The sequence below is a fragment of the Mobula birostris genome, chromosome 29 (genome assembly GCF_030028105.1).
Source record: "Mobula birostris isolate sMobBir1 chromosome 29, sMobBir1.hap1, whole genome shotgun sequence".
NCBI lineage: Eukaryota > Metazoa > Chordata > Chondrichthyes > Myliobatiformes > Myliobatidae > Mobula > Mobula birostris.
The window spans coordinates 5,230,601-5,251,244 of NC_092398.1; the positions used below are offsets into that span (position 1 = coordinate 5,230,601).

Genomic DNA, 20,644 nt, shown 5'->3' on the forward strand with positions numbered 1-20,644 from the left:
CATGGGCTGATCCAATTCTTGCAGTCGTTCCCACTCCCCTGCCTTCTCCCCATACCCTTTGATGCCCTGGCTAATCAAGAACCGATCTATCTCTGCCTTAAATGCAGCCAATGACTTGGCCTCCACAGCTGCTCATGGCAACAAATTCCACAGATTTACCACTCTCTGACTAAAGTAATTTCTGTGCCGATACCTAGCCAATGAAAAATGAGAAAGGTGATAAACCGTTAATTTAGCTGCTATACTGCCAGTCAGTGTGAAAAGTACATGAATTTGTTCAAAAGTACAAATCTTATAAAAAGTATAGTTTAAAAATATGGTTTCTAACACTGCCTTCCCCTTTGCTTTGTTACCTGTTCTAGCCTTGAATCTTTAATCCAACCCACTCCTTAGCCATTACATACTCTGGAACAAAGGAAGATAGAAATCACAGGGCCTTCTTCAGAAGATTGAAGGCTATTCTCACTAACACATTACCAACCCGAGGTGGCTGACATTTCCTCAGACTGGAATGAATTATTGAAAAATATTATAGAACATTATCTTCAGGATATATGTATAAGCTGTGTGTGTAACGTAAATAGATTTTGTCTATAGATTTGGGTCCTCTCCCTAAGGTATCTCATTATGTAGATGTAGATGTACATATTCCAGAATCTGAAATGTGTTTATTTATTCAGATACAGCATGGAGTGGGACGCTTCCAGCCCTTCGAGCCATGCTGCCCAGCAATCCCCTGATTTAACCCTAGTCTAATCATGGGGCAGTATACAATGATCAATTAACCTGCCAACTGGTGCAACCTTGGACCATGGGAGGAAATCCATAGGGTCACGGGAAAACATACAAAACCCTTACAGGCAGCAACAGGAATTGAACCGGGGTCACTGGTACTGTATTGTGCTAACCACTATGTTACCGTGCAGTCCTGACTGTTTTGAAATCTGGATTTCAGAGCAAAAAGGATCGTTAAACCACTTCAGAGACTGATTGAAAGTTGATGTGGATGTGGGACTGTAGTTGCTCATTACAATTTAAGTTGAAAATTCGAGGAAGAGAAAGAAAAGAGACCAGCTACAGTATGTAGATCTCTTTGTTGGAAAGGATCATTGTTCCTTGCAGGTTTATGAGGACATGGTATTGTGTTTGTTTTTCTTTCAAGGGGGAGGATGTCATTAAGTGTGTATAATAAAGAACTTCAGTTCCCAGTGGGCAATGCAAGTGGTTCAGATGGAACCGGAAGCTACAATGGTTAATGGGTCGCACGTGTTCACTATTGAACGGCAGTTCAGTATTAAAATGTTCTAATGTAAGCCCATGCCAAGTTTGTCTTTATTAAGAAGAAACATAACATTTCGGGTAAGGGGTGTCTGTAACTGTATATTTTCATGCTATCGTAATTATCTGTGCCTTGTGCTGTGTGTGACTGCGGTATTGTGTTTTGGACCTTGGCTCCAGAGGACTGTTGTTTCGTGTGTACGGTTGAATGACAAGTAAACTTGAACTTGAGCTAAGTGAAGATACGGAAGCTCCTTCCGTATGATTGCACCTCCGTGCTGATATGGAATTTCCATTTATACCTGTACTTCCACATTTTAACACCAGAGGGCATAGCCTCAGAGCAGAGGGACATACATTTAGAACAGTGATGAAGAGGAATTTATTTTTTTAGTTTATGAGAACACTCAGTTCTCTTTTATTGTCACTTAGAAATGCATATATGTATTAAGAAATGATGCAATGTTTCTCCGGAGTGATATCACAGAAAACAGGACAAACCAAAGACTAACACTGACAGAACCACTTAATTATAACATATAGTTACAGCAGTGCTAAGCAATACCATAATTTGATGAAGAACAAACCATGGGCACAGTAAAAAAAATAATCTCTAAAAGTCCCCGAGTCGATTGACTCCCAAGTCCCCGATAGCAGGCGGCAAAAGGGAGAAACTCCCTGCCGTAAACCTCCAGATACCGTCAATTTGCCGATGCCTTGGAAGCAGCCGACCACAGCCGACACTAAGTCCATCCGTCCGAAAACTCTGAGCTTCCGACCAGCCTTTCCGATACAGCCTCCCGAGCACCATCCTCTGCCAAGCGCCTTTGACCTCACCCCGGCTGCTGAAACACGCAAAGCCGAGGATTTTGGGGCCTTCAGCTCCGGAGATTCCGGTTACCACACAGTAGCAGCGGCAGCGAAGCGGGAATTTCAGAAGTTTTCCAGATGTTCCTCCGTACTCTCACGTCCGTCTCCATCAAATCAGAATTGTGCACGGTCCCCTTAACCAGAGAGTGTTGAATTTGTTGCCACAGGCAGCGGTGGAGGTCAGGTCATTGGGCATTGGTTAAGGTAGAGGTCGATAGGTTCTTGACTGGTCAGGGCGCGAAGGGTTACGAGGAGAAGGCAGGAGATTGGGGCTGAGAGGGAAATGGATCAGCCTTGATGAAATGGAACATACAAATGGCCTAATTCTCCTATATATAATGGTCTTAAGTACAATATAATTGTGCTCTTACCAATAAGCTGTAAATACCAGGATCCCTACTTCACCCAGGGGTGGTGAACCCTGAATTTCCTGCAGTTTTGTTGACAGCACTAACTGTATGCTATGTAACATAACCAGCCATTTTCTGTTGTTCTATCCCCATCCAGTATGTGTTTACTTGAACAAAAGCGGCAACCCAGGACCCCACCTCGACAGGAAAAAACTGCAGCAACTACCAGATCACTTTGGACCGGCTCGGGCTTCTGTCGTCTTGCAGCAGGCAGTCCAGGCCTGCATAGACTGTGCACACAATCAGAAAGTGGTCTTCTCCTTCCTGAAGCAAGGTCACGGCGGGGAGGTCATATCTGGTGAGGAAACGTTGTCTGGTCTGTGTATCTCTAAGGTCCCACACCACCAGGTTCAGGAGCAGTTATTACTCTACAACCATCAGGTTCCTGAACCGGTGTGGATAAATTCACTCACCCCAACACTGAACTGATTCCACAATCTGCAGACTCACTTTCAAGGACTCTTTTACAACTCATATTCTCAGTATTCTTTTGGCACAGTGTGTCTTTTTCACGTTGGTTGTATTTCAGTCTTAATTTATATATAGTTTTTCATAAAATTCTTTTGTATTTTATTTTTCATTATAAATGCCTGCAAGAAAACCATTCTGAAGGTTGGAAATGGTAGCACTGCTCCTGCTTTATTTACACAGTTTGTCTTTTGCACATTGGTTGGTTGTCAGTCATAGAGTCTACAGCACAGAAATAGGCCCTTCGGCCCATCTAGTCCATGCTGAACTATGGTCTTGCCTAATTCCATTTACCCATACCTGACCATAGCCTTCCATCCATGTACTTATCCAAATTTTTCTTCAGTGTTGAAGTCGGGCCTGCATCCATCACTGGCGCTGGCAGCTCGTTCCACACTCTCACCACCCTCTTGAGTGAAGAAATCCTCCCTCAGGTTCCCCCTTAAACACCTAACCCCTGAGGCTGTGACCCTGCTGAACCTCACATCACAGCACTCAGCAGTATTGCACCCATATTGTACTCTCTCAGTACTTTTATATTTGTGTGCTGTAGCACTTTTTATTCGCAGTTATTTTTGTAAATAACACTATTCTTTGCATTTCTGGTCAGATGCTAACTGCATTTCATTGGCTTTGTATCTGTACTCAGCCCAATGACAGTAAAGTTGAATCTAATAACCTTTCACTCTTTACCCATGACCTCTTGTTCTAATCACACCCAATCTCAGTGAAGAAAGCCTGCTTGCATTTACCCTATCTATTATCAACACCATTATCATGTCGTGTCGTATGACGTGGGCGATCATGGTCTTTCTACAGCAACCAGGGTTGAGGAAAGACCATGATTGTTCTTGGCAAATATTTCTACAGAAGTGGTTTGCCATTGCCTTCTTCTGGGCAGTGTCTTCACAAGACAGGTGATCCCCCTCAACCATTATCAGTACTCTTCAGAGATTATCTGCCTGGTGTCAGTGGTCATGTAATTAGGACTTGTGATATGCACCATCTGCTCATATGACCATCTACCACCTGCTCCCATGGCTTCACATGACCCTGATTCGGTGGGGGCGGGGGGGGGGGCGGTACGCGGCTAAGCAGGTGCTACACCTTGGCCCAAGGGACCTGCAAGCTAGCGGAGGGGAGGAGCGCCTTACACCTCCTTTGGTAGAGACGTACCTCCACCCGGCCACCCAACTATCTGTATCATTTATGTTTTTGTATATCTCTATCAAATCTCCCCTCATTCTCGTGGGCTTTGTTGTTTGAGCTGATGGAGAGGGATAACAGCATGCTGTGTTGCAGTGGGATCTGGGGACCACAACGTCATACAGCACAGAAACAGGCCTTTTGGCCCATCAAGACTGTGCCAGCCAAGAGGCACCCACTTACATTAATGCAAAGTTCAAAGTAAATTTATGATCAAAGTACATATATACTGTATCACCACATACAATGCCGAGATTCATTTTCTTGTTACTTGATTCATTTATTACTTGATGAATCTATAGAATTATAACCATAATAGAATCAGTGAAAGACCGCACCAACTTGGGCATTGAAGCAGTGTGCAAAAGACAACAAACTGCAAATACAAAAAGAAAGAAATAATAATAATAAATAATTAAGCAATAAATATTGAAAACATGAGATGAAGAGTCCTTGAAAGTGGGTCCATTTGTCGTGGGAACATTTTAATCTTGAGGTTGAGTGAAGAACCCTTTTTGTTCACGACCCTGATGGTTGAGGGATAATAACTGTTCCTGAACCTGGTGGTGTGAGTCCTGTGGTTTCTTCCTGATGGCAGCAGTGAGAAGAATGTTCTAGATGGTGGCGGTCCCTGATGATGGTTGCTGCTTTCCTGCGACAGCATTTCGTGCAGATGTGCTCAATGGTGGGGAGGGCTTTACCCGTGATGGACTGGGCCGTATGACATATTGTGGGATTTTTGATTCCAGGCTGTGATGCAGTCAGTCAATACACTCTCCACTACACCTCTATAGAAGCTTGTCAAAGTTTTAGATGTCATGCTGAATCTTCGCAAATTCCTGCTGTGTTTTCATAATTGCACTTACATGCTTGGCCTGGGACAGGTCATCTGAATTAATAAGACTGAGGAGTTTAAAGTTGCTGACCCTCTCCACCCCTGATCCACTGATGAGGACTGGTTCGTGGACCGTCTGAATGCATACCCTAATCCCATGCATGCATGTTCTAGTCTACATACATCTGTAGTTCCTGCCCCCACCACTAGAGGGCCAACTAACCTGTCAACTCGTACACCTTTAGAACGTGGAGGAGGCCAAATCACCAGAAGAAATCCAACACAGGATGTGGGGAGAACATGCGGACTCCGCACAGACAGCTCCAGAGGTCAGATTGAACCCAGGCTGTCGGAGCTGTGACGCACCACTCTCCGTGGCAGCCCTTTCTTTTCCTCGTACCCTCTGGTAGAGTTAGCACTAAGTTTGTTATCGAGGTTCAAATATGTTAGAGACTAAAGATCAGCAATGCAATGTGTCACTTGCGTCAATGATCAACACAGCCCGAGGATGTGCTGGGGGCAGCCCACAAGTGTCGCCATGCTTCCGGCGCCAACGCAGCAAGCCCACAACTCACTAATCCAAACCCGTACACTTTCAGAATGTCAAAGAGTCATAGAAAAGTACAGCTCAGAAACAGGCCCATGTAGTCCATACCGAGCCATCTAAACTGCTTACTCCCACTGACCTACATCGGGGCCGTAACCCTCCATACCCCTACCGTCCATGGACCGATCCAAACTTTTCTGAAACATTGAAATCGAGCTCGCAGGTGCCACTTGGTGCTGGCAGCTCGTTCCACCCTCTCACCAATCTCTGAGTGAAGAAGTTTCCCCTCATGCTCCCCTTAAACTTTTCACCTTTCACCCTTGACCCATGACCTCCAGTTCTAGTCCTATCCGACCTCCAGTTCTAGTCCTATCCAACCTCAGTGCAAAAAGCCTGTTTGCATTTACCTTATCTATACCCCACATAATTTTGTATACCTCTATGTTTCAAGGAATAAAGCCCTAGCATATTCAGTCTTTCATTATAATTTAGGTCCTCCAGACCTGGTACATGGGAGGAAACCAGAGCACTGGGGGGAGATCCACACGGTCGTGAGGAGAATATACAAACTCCTTACAGACAGCAGCAAGTATATTGCCATGAACTAGCTTGAGATTCATTTTCTTGTGCAATTTTTGTGCAAATTTTTTGCAGTCTTCAATACTGATCAGCTATAGTCTGTTCTAGTTAAGTGGATGATAAATGGGGAAATGTCACAGCCTTCCTCAGGAATCTGATTACATTTGGTAATGCATACATTTCCTTGCTCCTGTTATCAAAGTTCAGTACATTTATTATTAAAGTATATATAAATTATACAACCTTGAGCTTCTTTTGCTGACAGCTGCGAAACAAAAAACTCGAAAGAACCCAATTTTAAAAAAAGACCAACACCCAATGTGCAGATAAACAGAAAAAAAAAACAAATCATGCTAACAATAAAGCAAACATCAGGATTCAGAATGAAAGTTAGTCCATAAATCTGAAGCCCAGAGCAGCCAGAATAGGCCCACAGTCTCAGTTCATCACACAGAGGGGAATATCGCTGTGTAGCTCACAGACACTAGGCCCATAGTCTCAGTTTATCACGCAGAGGGGAATATCGCTGTGTAGCTCACAGACACTAGGCCCGAAGCAGCCGGGACATGACACAGCCTCAGTGCTGAGGACAGTGGAGTAAAATGTCGGCGGAGCAGAACTTTTAAGATGGAGGTTCTTGAAAATTAATTGCATTTTTGCTTTCCCTTAGCCACATTTGACCACGAACAGCACACGCTAAACCTGCCAGCGGTGAACAGTGTCGTGTATGCACTGCGTTTCCTGGAGAAGCTCTGCCACAGCCTCCGGTGCGACAATCTCTTTGGGAACCAGCCTTTCAGCCAGTGCAATCCAGGCAACCACAACTCTTCCGTCTACGAAAGTGACCGCTTCATGCCAGGTAACTGAGAAACCGGCAAAGATATAGGATCTTTCAGGCTACGTTTTGATTCCAAACACGAGTGGGCTGCCAGAGTAGCATAGCGGTTAGCGTGACGCTATTATAGCTCGGGATGTCGGAGTTCAATTCCGGTGGGGTGGGGATAAGTCTCTACCAAAGGAGGTGTAAGGCCCTCCTTCCCTCTGCTAGCCTGCAGGTCACCCTTGGGCAAGGTGTAGCACCTGCTTAGCCCCAGATCAGGGTCAGGTGAAGCCGTTGGAGTGGCAGTGGATGGTCGTACGAGCAGTTGGTGCACATCACAAGTCCTGGTTATGCGACCACTGACACCAGACAGACAGTCTCTGAAGAGTATTGATAATGTCCTGTGACTAGGCTAGTGTTAACTAGGTGTGTTGCTGGGCGGCATGGCTCATTGGGACTGAAGGGCCTGTTCCGTGCCGTATCTCTAAATAAAATTTTAAAATAAACTTCGCGGAATACAAACAGGATGCAGAACTGGATGGAGAAGAGGCAGGTGGAATTCGGTCAAGCCAGCCTAGCCAGCCACAACACCGACTACGAAAGTGACCACTTCGTGCCAGCTACCTGTGCAACTTGCAACGAGACAGACGGACAGAGTTTTCCAGGCTGGGTTTTGATTCTGTTTGTGCATGTAAATGCTTTTGGAAATTCATTAAATATTAAGAAAATTTTTGCAAGATTTGGTTTAATGCCAATTCAAAAAAAAAAGGCAGCTGTCCGTAGTTTCAGTAAACAGCCATTCAACTTTCCCCAGGGAAGTATGGGTCAGCCAAGAAAGGTGTTCAGGGACCCGACAGAGAAATTAAAAGGTACACATGAAATACCCCACCATCCAGTTGCATCACTTACACCCTAATTACCAAAACCTGATCAGCATCCGTTCAAACATTTGTAAAATCAAGATTGAACAAGACAGCAAATATTATTTAGGAAGCTTCATTTGTTCCAGTTTAGCTTACTAGTTTCCTGCTTTTCAGAGTTCAAAGTAAATGTTATTATTAGAGTACATATATGTCACCATATACAACCCCGAGATTCATTTTCCTGCGGGGTATACACAGCAAATCTAATAAATAGTAACTACAACAGGATCAATGAAAGATCAACCAGAGTGCAGAAGACAACAAACTGTGCAAATGCAAATATAAATAAATAGAAATAAATAATGAGAACATGAGATAATAAGATAGAGTTCTTAAAGTGAGACCATTGATTGTGGGAACATCTCAAAGGATGGACCAGTGAGTGTAGTTATCTCCCTTTGTTCAAGAGCCTGGTGGTTGAGGGGTAGTAACTGGTCTTGAACCTGGTGGTGAGAGTACTGAGGCTCTTGCACCTTCTTCCTGATGGCAGCAGTGAGAAAACAGCATGATCTGGAAGGTGAGGAACTCTGATGATGGATTCTGCTTTCCTGTGACAATGTTTCATGGAGATTCGCTCAATGGTTGGGAGGGCTTTCCCCGCGATATACTGGCCCAAATCCAATACTTTTTGTAGGATATCGAGAATATGCAATGAAGAGTCCTTGAAAGTAAGTCCGTAGATAGTGGGAACATTTCAAAGATGGGGCAAGTGAAGTTGAGTGAAGTTATTCCCTTTTGGTTCAAGAGCCTGATGGTTGAGGGGTAGTAACTGTTCCTGAACCTGGTGGTGTGAGTCCTGACGCTCTTGTACCTTCTTCCTGATGGCAGTAGTGAGATGAGAGCATAACCTGGGTGGTGTCAATGTCTAATGCTGTAACATTTGGGGATTTATTTTTCCAGGTGAGCCCTTTATCCTGGAGGATGGTCACCCAGGCCCCACAGAGTACCGTCTGGATCCCATGGATTCCGCCCTTAATTCCGTAACCCCCTCCAGCCCCATGAGTAGGAATTCCAGAGAGTTCCGAGCCTATCGACCTCTACAACACTCGATGAGCCTGACGCAGAACAGCGCGGGGACATTCCGCCGTCTCAGTTCTGGAGGTAACGCCCCGGTGACCCGCTGTTCATCCTTCTTCCCAGGGGCAGAAATGGCCGATACAAGGAGGCGTAACCTTGAGTTTGGAGGCAAACGTCGGGCAGATAGCAGGAGGAGGTTTCTTTTTTATATACATGGAGAGCTGGATGCGTGGAATGCGTTGTCAGGGGTGGTGGTAGAGGGAGGTAGATAAGGGGCATTCAAGTGACTCTTTTAGATGGGCACACGTATGACAGAAAATTGGAGTCTATGTGGAAGGGAAGGGTTAGATTGATCTTAGAGTAGGTTAAAAGGTCGGCACAACATCATGGGCTGAAGGGCCTGTACTGTGCTGTAATGTTTTAACATCTGTCCGTCTTGAGCTGTATTTTAAGGAGAAAGCTACTTGAATGTCGGTGTGATTTCAACTGGTGCCATATCAGAATCAGGTTTAATATCACCGACAAGTCGTTGTGAAATTTGTTGTCCTTGCGGCAGCAGTACAATCCAACGCAGAGGAAAAGAGCTTTGACCAGCGGCCAGTCTGGACATCGAAGCTTAAACAGGAGGGATCTTCAATCCGATCCACTGCCCGAGGAGGAAAAGGCAGCAGCAGATCGCGGCAGTGAAAAGGAGCATTGACCAGCGATCAATCGGCGTTCGAGATTGATTAGTAAGAGCAAGTTAAAGGAAGGCAGGGGGCAAGCGCAGTGGCCATCATCTGAGTGGGCAGAGTCAGAGTGATCTTGAGGCCTTAACTCTTTGAGGCTTCAGCGAAGAGAGGCTTCACTCAGAGAAAGCAAAGGAAAAAAAGCTCAAGTTTTTTTCCCTTCTCTTCTTTATATCTGCTCAGCTAGAACAGTAAAGATGCCAGGCAGGATAGTGAAATGCTCCTCTTGCGGGATGTGGGAAGGCAGGGAGACCTCCAGTGTCCCTGACGACCACAGCTGTGAGAAGTGCATCCGGCTGCAGCTTCTAACAAACTGTGTTAAGGAGTTGGAGCTGGAGCTGGATGAACTCCCGATCATTCAAGAGGCTGAAGGGGTGATAGGTAGGACATATGGAGAAGTGTGTGTTGGCACGTGGCCAAGTGGTTAAGGTGTCGGTCTAGTGATCTGAACGTCGCTAGTTCGAGCCTCAGCTGAGGCAGTGTGTTGTGCCCTTGAGCGAGGCACTTAACCACACATTGCTCTGCGATGATACCGGTGCCAAGCTGTATCGGCCTTAGTGCCCTTCCCTTGGACAACATCGGTGGCGTGGAGAGGGGAACTTGCAGCATAGGCAACTGGCAGTCTTCCATACAACCTTGCCCAGGCCTGTGTCTTGGAATCCTTCCGAGGCGCAAATCATGGTCTCACGGATGCCTATATATAGAGAGGTAATTATACCCCAGGTGCAGGAGACACAGGAAACTGGGTGAGTCAGGAAGGGAAAGGAAGTTAAGGAGCCAGTGCAGAGCACCTGTGTGGCCATCCACCTCAATGACAGGTATATCACTTTGGATACTGTTGGGGGAGCTGACCTAACAGAGGGAAGTCGCGGTGGGTGGGTCTCTGGCACGAGTCTGCCGCTGTGACTCGGAAGGGAAGGGGAAGCAGAGAAGAGGCATGCTGTGGTGAGAGGGGATTGGTTAGTTAGAGGAATTGACGAGAAGTTCTGTGAGCGAGAATGAGATTCCCGGATGGTATGTTGCCTCCCACGTGCCAGGGGTCTGGGATATCTCAAACTGAGACCTTAGCATTCTTAAGTGAGAAGGTGAACAGCCAGAAGTCGTGGTCCAGATAGGTACCAATGACATGGGTAGGACGAGTGATGAAGTTCTACATAGGGAGTTCAGGGAGTTAGAGGGCAGGACCTCCAAGGTTGCGATCTCAGGATTGCTACCTGTGCCACGTGTTAGTGAAGCCAGATCTAGGAAAATTATACAGTTCAATACATGACTAAGGAGTTGGTGTAGGAGGAAGGGCATAATATTTTTGGATCATTGGGCTCTCTTCCAGGGAAGGTGATATCTGTACAGAAGGGACGGTTTGCACCTGAACTGGAGGGGAACTAATATCCTAGCAGGAACATTTGTTAATGCTGCACAGTGGGGTTTAAACTAGAGTTGCAGGGGGATGGGAACCAGAGTGCCAGAACAGTTAGTGGAGAGGGTGTGGAGGCAGATGTTGGTAAGACCCCAGACAATGTTAGGAATCAAAAGGTTGAGCATGGTGCGAATAGTGTCCTGAGCTGCTATATTTCAATGCAAAAGTTGTCGAAGAAAGGGCGGGTGATAGTGCTGAAGGTGAGGTAGCTGTTTTACAAACAGGCAATGTGTATTGAGGAGAGGCTGTTGAGGGGCAAAATTGCAGTAAACAGGATGAGTGGCAGTGTAAAAGGCGGACAAAATTGAAAGGTGTGAAATCAGGTCTGAAGGAGTTGTATCTGAATGCACGCACTATGCAGAATAAGGTGATGAACTTGCAGCACAGTTACAGATTGGCAGGTATGATGTTGCAGGCATCAGGGAATCATGACTGAAAGACTTGACGGGAGTTGTATACAGACCCCCAAACAGTAAGGGTGTGGCCTACACATTACAATGGGAGATAGAAAATAAAGGCCAAAAGAGCAATGTTATACTAGTCAAGGGGGTCTTCAATATGCAGGTAGATTGGGAAAATCAGGTTGATGCTGGATTACAGGAGGGGGAATTTCTAGGGTGCCTACGGGATGGCTTTTTGGAGCAGATCCTGGTTGAGCCCACTGGGGGATCAGCTATTCTGGACTAGGTGTTGTGCAATGAACCAGAATTGATTAGAGACCTGGAGGTAAAAGAACCCTTAGGGGAAGGTGATCATAATATGATCAAATTCACCCATAAAGTCTGAGAAGGAGAGCTAAAACAGATGTACCAGTATTACAGTGGAGTAAAGGGAATTACAGAGGCATGAAAGAGGAGTTGGCCAGAATTGATTGGAAAAGAACACTGGCAGGGATGATGGCAGAGCAGAAATAGCTGGAATTTCTGGAAGCAATTTGGAAGACACAGAATATATATACATCCCAAAGAGGAAGAAGTATTCTAAAGGAAAGATGACACAACGGTGGCTAACAAGAGTATTATGACATTGAAATAAATGTTGTTCTTGAACCTGGTGATACATGCTTTCGTACCTTCTGCCCAGTGGGTGGGGGTTTGGGGGGAAGAGGTGAAAATGTCCGAGGTGGTGGGCTCTTTTACTGAGGCAGCAAGAAGTGTGGACGGAGTCGATGGAGGGGAGGCCGGTTTCCGTGATGTGCTGAGCTCTGTCCACACCCCTCTGCAGCTTCTCGTGGACGTGGGCATGCACCACAAGCAGTGATAAAAAAAAATTGGCAGGGTCAAAGGGAACATGCCAGATTTCTTTAGCCTCCTGAGGGAGTGGAGACTGTTATAAACACGAGAATGTCTGCGGATGCTGGAAACACCACTACACACACACGCAAAGCGCCGGAGGAACTCAGCAGGTCAGGCAGCATCTATGGAAATGAACAAACAGTCGATGTTTCAGACCAAGACCCTTCTTCAGGACTGAGAAGCAATGAGGGGGGGAGATGCCAGAATAAAAAGGTGGAGTGGGGAGGGGAAGGAGGATAGATAGATGGTGATAGGTGAAGACAGGTGGGTGGGAAAGGTCAAGGGCTGGAGAAGAAGGAATCTGATAGGAGAGGAGAGTGGACCATAGGAGAAAGAGGAGGGGATCCAGGGGGAGGCGATAGGCAGATGAAAAGAGGTAAGAGGCCAGAGTGGGGACTGTTAGCCTGAAGAAATTAAAAATGTGCAGAACAGTTAGCTGGATCAGATCAAGGTCCATGGACAAGTAGATAAAACAAATGTCTTAGTTCTCACCAGGTGGTGGAAGAAGTGGGGGCTGTTGTTTCCTGGATTGAAATAATTAAAAGCATACATTATGAAGGACCTACTGATAACCTGTAAATCAGAGATCACTTACAAATTAGTAGTTACTCATGGAATGCTCTTTCTTAAGGCAGAAGAATCAACTCGAACGTAAAAGAAAAATAGTCTGCGTCCATGAACTGAAACAAACTGAACACTGTGTCTTACCTGAACTGGCTAAAACATTGGACAACAAATATTTTGTTTCCCTGAATACTTTTGGGTGTACCTTATGGATTTTAGGCTGCAGATCATGAAAATCACCATGAAATTTCCCTACCACACATTACTGTTCAAGTCAGAATAACTGATGCCGAGATTAAAGGAAGGTATTTTTATTGGTCCACAAATCAAACAGGTCATCAATGACAGGCAGTTCAAACTTCTAGTGGGACCGGAGAAAATCACATGGAAGGCATTCAAGGCTGGTGTTGAAAATTTTCTTGGCAACTACTGGGCATCAAACTACGTGCAGCTGGTTGACAACATGCTTCAAGCATAAAAAACCATGAAGTGCAACATGTCACTAAAGATTCATTTTCTGCATTCCCATTTAGACTTCGTTGTTGCAAATCTTGGTGCTGTCAGTGACGAGCATGATGAAAGGTTTCACCAGAACATTGTGGTCATGGAGAAATGGTATCTGGGCAACTGTAATCCATGAAACCTGGCTGGTTATTGTTGGACACTTAAGTGAGAAGCCTCAGACACTGAATACAAATGAAAATCATCAACAAAATATTTTTAGTTGAGTTGAACTATTACAAAGCATCAGCACTGTAATGCAATTAATCCCATTATATTCAATTAAGGTTAATTTCTTGTTTCTCCAAATTCCCATGTGATACAAGTAGTCTGCAATTATATTTGTGTTCAGCTTCAAGCGGTCCATCATAAACAAAGACATTTCTGAAGAAGCAACAACACTTTCGGAAAAAAATTGTTGTCCAGTGTGAAATGGACAGATTCAGCAAAAGGGAAAGGAATGAGGGGAGGGAGGGAACGTCGACTCAGACCATGAGAGGCCTGCGTCGGGCATTTTCATGCCTTACAAAGCGCAGATTGGAAGTCTGGGGCGCCACTCCTCGCACAGACACTAGAGCAGTGTGTGGTTAAGTGCCTTGCTGAAGGACACAAACACACTGCCACAGCTACAGATCACTAGACGAATGCCTTAACCACTTGGCAATGCGCCCAACACAAAGGAATGAGATCGGAGACAAAATTGTAGACAGAGTGAAAGCAGGATCTGGCCACGCCATCACGAACGTACAGGCAATAGATACTCCCTCTCTTTCTGGAAAACAATCATCACAAACCATAGTCTAACTTCCCTTTGGACTTGGAGGCAATTTGATGTGGCAGAACTGAGGCGAGGCGAGGCGAGGCGAGGAGGACTCGAGAATCAATTGGTTGATGTGCTGGGCCTAATTGGAGAGGTTGGGTACAGTCCGAGTCAGGGCAGTGGAGTCCACACCCCAGAGCGTATCAAAGCGACTGAACGCGGTGTTTGGATGACTTAGGCACCGGGTCAAGGTGTCAGGGTGCGAGGCGAGGAACAAGGGGGTCCAACTCGCAGCTCCGCCCTACGCTGAACTAAGGGTCTGTGGAGGGATTCTCTTTGTGGACTTCAGTTCTGAATGCTATTTGGTTGTTTTTATTGTTTGCATGATTTTTTTCCTCTGCTCATTGGGTGTTTAACGATGTTTTTATTAATGGCTTCTGTTGGGTTTCTTTGTTTCATGGCTGCCTGTTAGGAGACGAATCTCAAGGTTGTATACATACTCTGATAATAAATGTACTTGGAACTATGAGTGGGCAGCTGAGGATGCAGCCTTGTTGGACACCAGTACTGAGGATAATCTTGGCAACTACTCTGTTTTGTTCCTCTCTCTAGGCTCTGACAGGTTTACAGCGTCACGGGATCCACCCCGTATGATCAGCAGAGACCCATCCAACTGGGCGGTGGAGGATGTGATGCAGTTTATCCGCGATGCAGATCCACAGTCATTGGGCCCGCACGCAGACCTCTTCCGAAAACACGTATGTCCACCGGTGCGGGGGATGGGGCGGGAAAATGGAGCCAAGCCAGAGGATTGGCCACGAATGTCTGAGCAGGCTCAAAAGGGCCTTTTGTACTTCCTCTCTCCCTCCCCCAACTTCTTATCCTGGCCTCTTCCCCTTTCTCTGCAGACCTGATGGAGGGTCACGGCCTAAAACATTGACTGTTTATTCCCCTCCATAGATGCCGCCTGACCTGCTGAGTTGTCCTTCCAGCATTTTGTGTGTTGAACATGGAGTAGTTGGGTTCAGGTATCCGTCTGATCATTGGTGTTGATTAGGGAAGGAAAAAAGCCTTCATCTTCTTCACTGTTCTGTTGAAGAATAGCAGTGAAGTTATTCCTCACTAAACACCCTCCTGCAAATTCAGTGTTCCTTTTGAGTTTTGGATTAACTTCTTCCTACAACGCGACATAGATCAGTTGCCGATATGGGCAGAGATATGGCAGATGGAGTTTAGCCCAGAATAATGTGAGCTGTTGCACCTTGGTAGGGCAAATGCAAGGAGGCAGTACATTAAGGGCAAGATCCTTAACAGTGTTGCTGAGCAGAGAGATCTTGGGGTCCGACATAGATCCCTGAAAAAGGCGACACAGTTGATAAGGTGGTTAAGGCAGCTCAAGGAACGCTTTCTTTTATTAGTCAAGGCATTGAATTCAAAAGTCAAGAGGTTATGTTGCAACTATAGAACTTTGGTTAAGCCCCAGCTGGAGTATTGCCTCACTATAGGAAGGATGTTGAGGCTTTGGAGAAGAGGTTTACCAGGATGTTGCCCAGTTTAGAGGAAATGTACTGTCATGAAAGGCTGGATAAACTTGGGTTGTTTTCTCTGGAGGCTGAGAGGGGATCTGATAGAGGTTTATAAGATTATGAGAGGCACAGATAGAGTGGACAGAGAGTATCTGTTTCCCAGGGTTGAAATCTCTAACACCAGAGGGCATGCATTGAAAGTGAGCGGGGGTAGGGTCAAGGGGGGTGTGAGGGGTAAGTTTTTTTTTACTCAGAGAGTGGTGGATGCCTGGAATGCACTGCCTGGTATGGTGGTAGAGGCAAATACATTAGAGGCTCTTAAGAGACGTTTGGATAAGCATACGGATGTGAGGAAGATGGAGGGATGTGGACATTGTGTAGGTAGAAGGGATTAGCTTTTGGGTGTTGTTGATTTACTTTTTAGCTGGTTCAGCACAATATTGTGGGCCGAAGGGCCTTTATTTGTGCTGTACTCTTCTATATTCTGTGTTCTAAATTGAGTAACTTCATTTGAAGGTTCCACGTTCAGTACTCAGCCCATGGCAAATGACTTGTAATTCAAAGTAGCTACATCAGTAATTATCCTCTGCCGTCTTTATGGTGTAGTTCTCGGTAATAATTTTAATCGCCATGATGCTCAGAAGTTTTATCAAAAAACCATAGCATAAATGGAAATAAGTCATTCCTGAAGGCTTGGTTTGTTTGAAGGTAAAAATCACACAATACAAACTTGGTAGTTTGAATGTAAAGATGATTTGGGCCTTACATTTGATAAATTAGACCTAATTCTAATTCTGACCCACTGCTTCTTGAATGATCTACTGTGTAATGCAGAAATGCAGCCGCCTAGCTACTCCAAAAGCGTTGTCACAAACCTGTGCCCTGTGCCACCACGATGGGCGTAGGCTCGTGGGACATCACCACTCGCACCTTTCCTTCTGAGATGCTAACACAAAATGCTAGAAGAACTCAGCATATCAATCAGCAGCTATGGGGTAGGCTCGATGTCCCGAGTACTGCTGAAGGGTCTCGACCCAAAACACCGACTGTTTATTCCCCTCCACAAATGCTGAGCTCCTCCAGCATTTTGTGTGTGTTGCTCAGGGTTCCAGCATCTGCAGGATCTCCTGTGTTTACCTCCTTTGTCCTCACTGGACTGATCCCGTACGGTGCCCTGTGCCTTTCCCAGTGGCAGAGACTACGGGGAGGTCACTTCTTGCACTGCAGTCATGTCCCGGTGATGGGTGAATCGAACCACATTCAGCGTCCTTCCTCTCGCATCCCTCTCTCAAAGTCCGCCGTCTTCCCATCGACAGGCACGGTCAATCCAGAACCAGGCACAATTCATCCTTGGGAAGACCAAAACACATTTGTTTGCCCATCTCCCCTTGCAGCCATAAATCTCATGACTTGACCCACTGACTTGGTTACAGATAGAGTCATAAAGCACAACAGATCCATCCATTCCATCCGTGCTGAACTATTAACCTGCCTAATCCTATCGACCTGCACCCAGACCACTGTTAAAGTTGAGTCTGAATAAAACTCGGGAGACCAGCTTCTTAAAGTTACCACAGTTTATTGCGCACCCTCCTGCAGGAGTTTGAGACTCAGTTGTCAAAGGGAAGGCACGCAAGTACTGCCACCATCCGACAAGTGGGCCTGCTCCCTCAGGTTACAGCCGTATATTTATACATAGTAAGCCCCGTGCATTACTGTTGCCAGATGTTATTTGAACTGGTACGGTTACCAAGTCTGTTGGTGCAAAACTTAGTTACAGATAAGAGAGTCTGCCAGATCAAGGCTTAATCTCAGATGGATGTTCATTCCTGTCCTTATCTGTGATCCTTCTCTCCCTACTCAACCAAGGGTACAATGTACAATGTTGTCAAACTCTCAATGTCTCTTTACAAACCGGGAGAACTGTTATAAGCCTGTCTTAGCTGACTGCTGAAAGCACAGTTTACTTCAGTTCAAAAATTCCTATTCAGTCCCAATTATTCTTTTAGCCAGGGGTTACATAGGTTCAAAATGACTTTTTATATCCTCAATTCCTCACCGTACCTCTCCATAACCATCCCATCCCATCCATGTACCCATCCAAATTTGCTGTAAACATCCAGGATTCAAAGTTTATTTATTATCCAAGCACGTATACAGTGTACAACCCTGAGATTCATCTTCACACAGAGAGCCACAAAACAAGAAAACCATGGAACCTGGTCAAAGAAAAATGCCATCAAAATCCTCAACGCCCAAAAAAAAGCAAAGAACAAATCGCCATGGCTTTCACTGATGCCCAGTCGAATTTGTGCCCCTCTTGATCTTCGTGGGTAGAGACCAGGGAGAGTTGGTCATGTCACTTAACAGCCAGTTGACGTTCATGGATCTTCATGGGTGGTTTTCTTCCAGTTTGGCCGACATAATATTTGCTGCAGTCTCTGCACTGGATTTTGTAGACCACATTGGTCTTATCCAATGGCTTGGTTCATTCTTTTAGAATAAAGTACGCTGCTCAATGTTGCTGTTGGAATGACTGAAATTCCATGTTCTTGGAGCAGTAGGGCAGCCACTTCCGCCTCTACCCACAAAGGTCGCGAGGGGCAAATTCACTAGGCGTCAATGAAAGTCATGGCGCAAACAAACACGCGACATGCAAGAGAATTCCTAAAAGACTGGTTTTCCGTATACAGTTCTGTAAACAGACATGTAGACCTTGATCCTATTTATAAGCCAATGCAGGCAAAATTCCAGACCATACACACAGAGTGTAGAGTTCGCCACGCAAACAATCAGCGACGAGACCCCCTCCCTACATCACAATTGAGTTTCTGCAATGATGACCAATCAGCTGATTGATAAGTATATAAAGGCCAGGCATTCGAGGACACACCACAAATGAACAGTGCACTGATGATGTCTCCTCGTATGGTGATGAAACATTTGCGAATGGATTGTCGAGATCAGAGAACAACTCAACCCAACCATCAGCCAACCGAGCTAAACATTTTCCGAGTTACTTCCTTATTCAGTTCAGTTCAATCTAGCGTTGTGTTATTTGCTGTGATGTAAAAGTTGTAATCAAACCCAAATCCAGCTCTTCCACTGGAAGCTTGTCCACACACACGTACCACCCTCTGAGTGAAGAAGCTCCCCCTCGTTTCTCTTAAACAGTTCAACTTTCACCCTAAAAACCTCTCATTCTCATCTGTTTGTGGGTGTGCTCTGGGATCCTTTATGGTTTGGGATATGAACATTACTGGCAAGGCAAGAATTTGTTACCCATCTCTTTGAACTTACTGGGCCATTTCAATCAACCCAATAGCTGGTAGATTGGATTGTTACTGTCAGATGTACCAAGATACAATGAAAACCCTGTCTTGCATACCATTCATAGCAAACATTTCACTACAACCGTGCATTGAGGAAGTACAAGATATGAAAACAATGCAGATAGAGAAAGTTTAGTAGACAGGAAGGTACGCAGTCACAAGACTTAAAGATAAAGGTTAGATTCTTAACCCAGAGAAACGTGTGCTGCACCTTGTTAGAGCAAATGCAAGGCGACGCAACACTTTTAATGGCAAGATCCTTAACAGTGTTGCTGAGCAGAGAGATCTTGTGGTCCAAGTTCATAGACCCTTGAAAGTGGCTGCACAGGACGAAGAGGTGGTTAAGAAGGCTTATGGAATACTTGCTTTTATTAGTCAAGGCAATGAGTTCAAAAGTCAAAATGTTATGTTGCAACTTTATAGACCTCATCTGGAGTACTGCATACAGTTCTGGTCACCCCACTATAGGAAGGATGTTCAGGTTTTGGAGAGGGTGCCGAAGAGGTTTACCAAGATGCTGCCTAGTTTAGGGGGCATGTGCTATCACAACAGGCTGGATAAACTTGGGTAGTTTTTGCTGGAGTGTTGGAGCCTGCAGGGAGATCTGATAGAGGTTTACAAGATATGAGAGACATAGACAGAGTGGACAGAGAGTATCTGTTTCCCAGGGTGGAAATCTCTAGAGGGCATGCATTGAAGGTGAGAGGGGGTAGGTTTGAAGAGGATGTGAAGGGTAAGGTTTTTACTCAGAGTGGTGGACACCTGGAATGCCCTGCCTAGTATGGTGGTAGAGGCAAATACATTAGAGACTTTTAAGAGACATCTGCATAGGCACATGGATGTAAGGAAGATGGGGAGGGGGGATTATGGACATGGTGAGGGTAGGAGGGATTGGTGTTTGGGTGTTTTTGATTTGCTTTTTAGCTGGTTCAGCACAACATTGTGGGCTGAACGACCTGTTCCTGTGCTGTACTGATCTATGTTCTATAAAGATTAACATTTCACTGCAGTTTCGATGTATATACATTGAAACATTCAGTAAAATATGTTGCTTGCATCCAATCAAATCGGTGAGTATTACAATGGGAAGCCCACAAGTATCACCATGCTTCCATCACCAGTAAAGCATGCCCGCAGCTCACTAATCCTTAAAGTTCAAAGTACACTTACAATCAAAGTCTTGGGATTCGTCTCCTTACAGGCAGCCGTATGCCTTTGGAATGTGGGAGGAAACGGGAACACCTGGAGGAAGCCCATGCCGTCACAGGGACCACATACTAACTCCATAAGAAATAGGAGCAGAAGTAAGCCATTCGGCCCATCGAGTCTGCTCCGCCATTCAATCATGGGTTGACATAATTCCTCCAGTCATCCCCATTCCCCTGCCCTTTGATGCCCTGGCTAATCAAGAACCTATCTATCTCTGCCTTAAACGCACCCAATGACTTGGCGTCCACTGCCACTCGTGGCAAGAAATTCCACAGATTTACCACCCTCTGACTAAAGTAATTTTTCTACATCTCTGTTCTAAATAGACGTCCATCAATCCTGAAGTCATACATTCTTGT

General features: G+C 45.4%; 1 protein-coding gene across 3 annotated transcripts in view; it reads left to right on the forward strand.

Annotated features, from left to right (window-relative positions):
* The window catches only part of LOC140189928 (polycomb protein SCMH1-like), a 219,880-nt gene that overhangs the window by 192,537 nt on the left and 6,699 nt on the right, over positions 1–20,644 (forward strand). For all 3 annotated transcript variants that reach the window (XM_072246274.1, XM_072246275.1, XM_072246276.1), the window contains 4 exons: positions 2,656–2,856; positions 6,864–7,052; positions 8,837–9,037; positions 14,831–14,976. In XM_072246274.1, the coding sequence (XP_072102375.1) occupies positions 2,656–2,856; positions 6,864–7,052; positions 8,837–9,037; positions 14,831–14,976 (737 nt within the window). The remainder of the gene's footprint in view (positions 1–2,655; positions 2,857–6,863; positions 7,053–8,836; positions 9,038–14,830; positions 14,977–20,644) is intronic.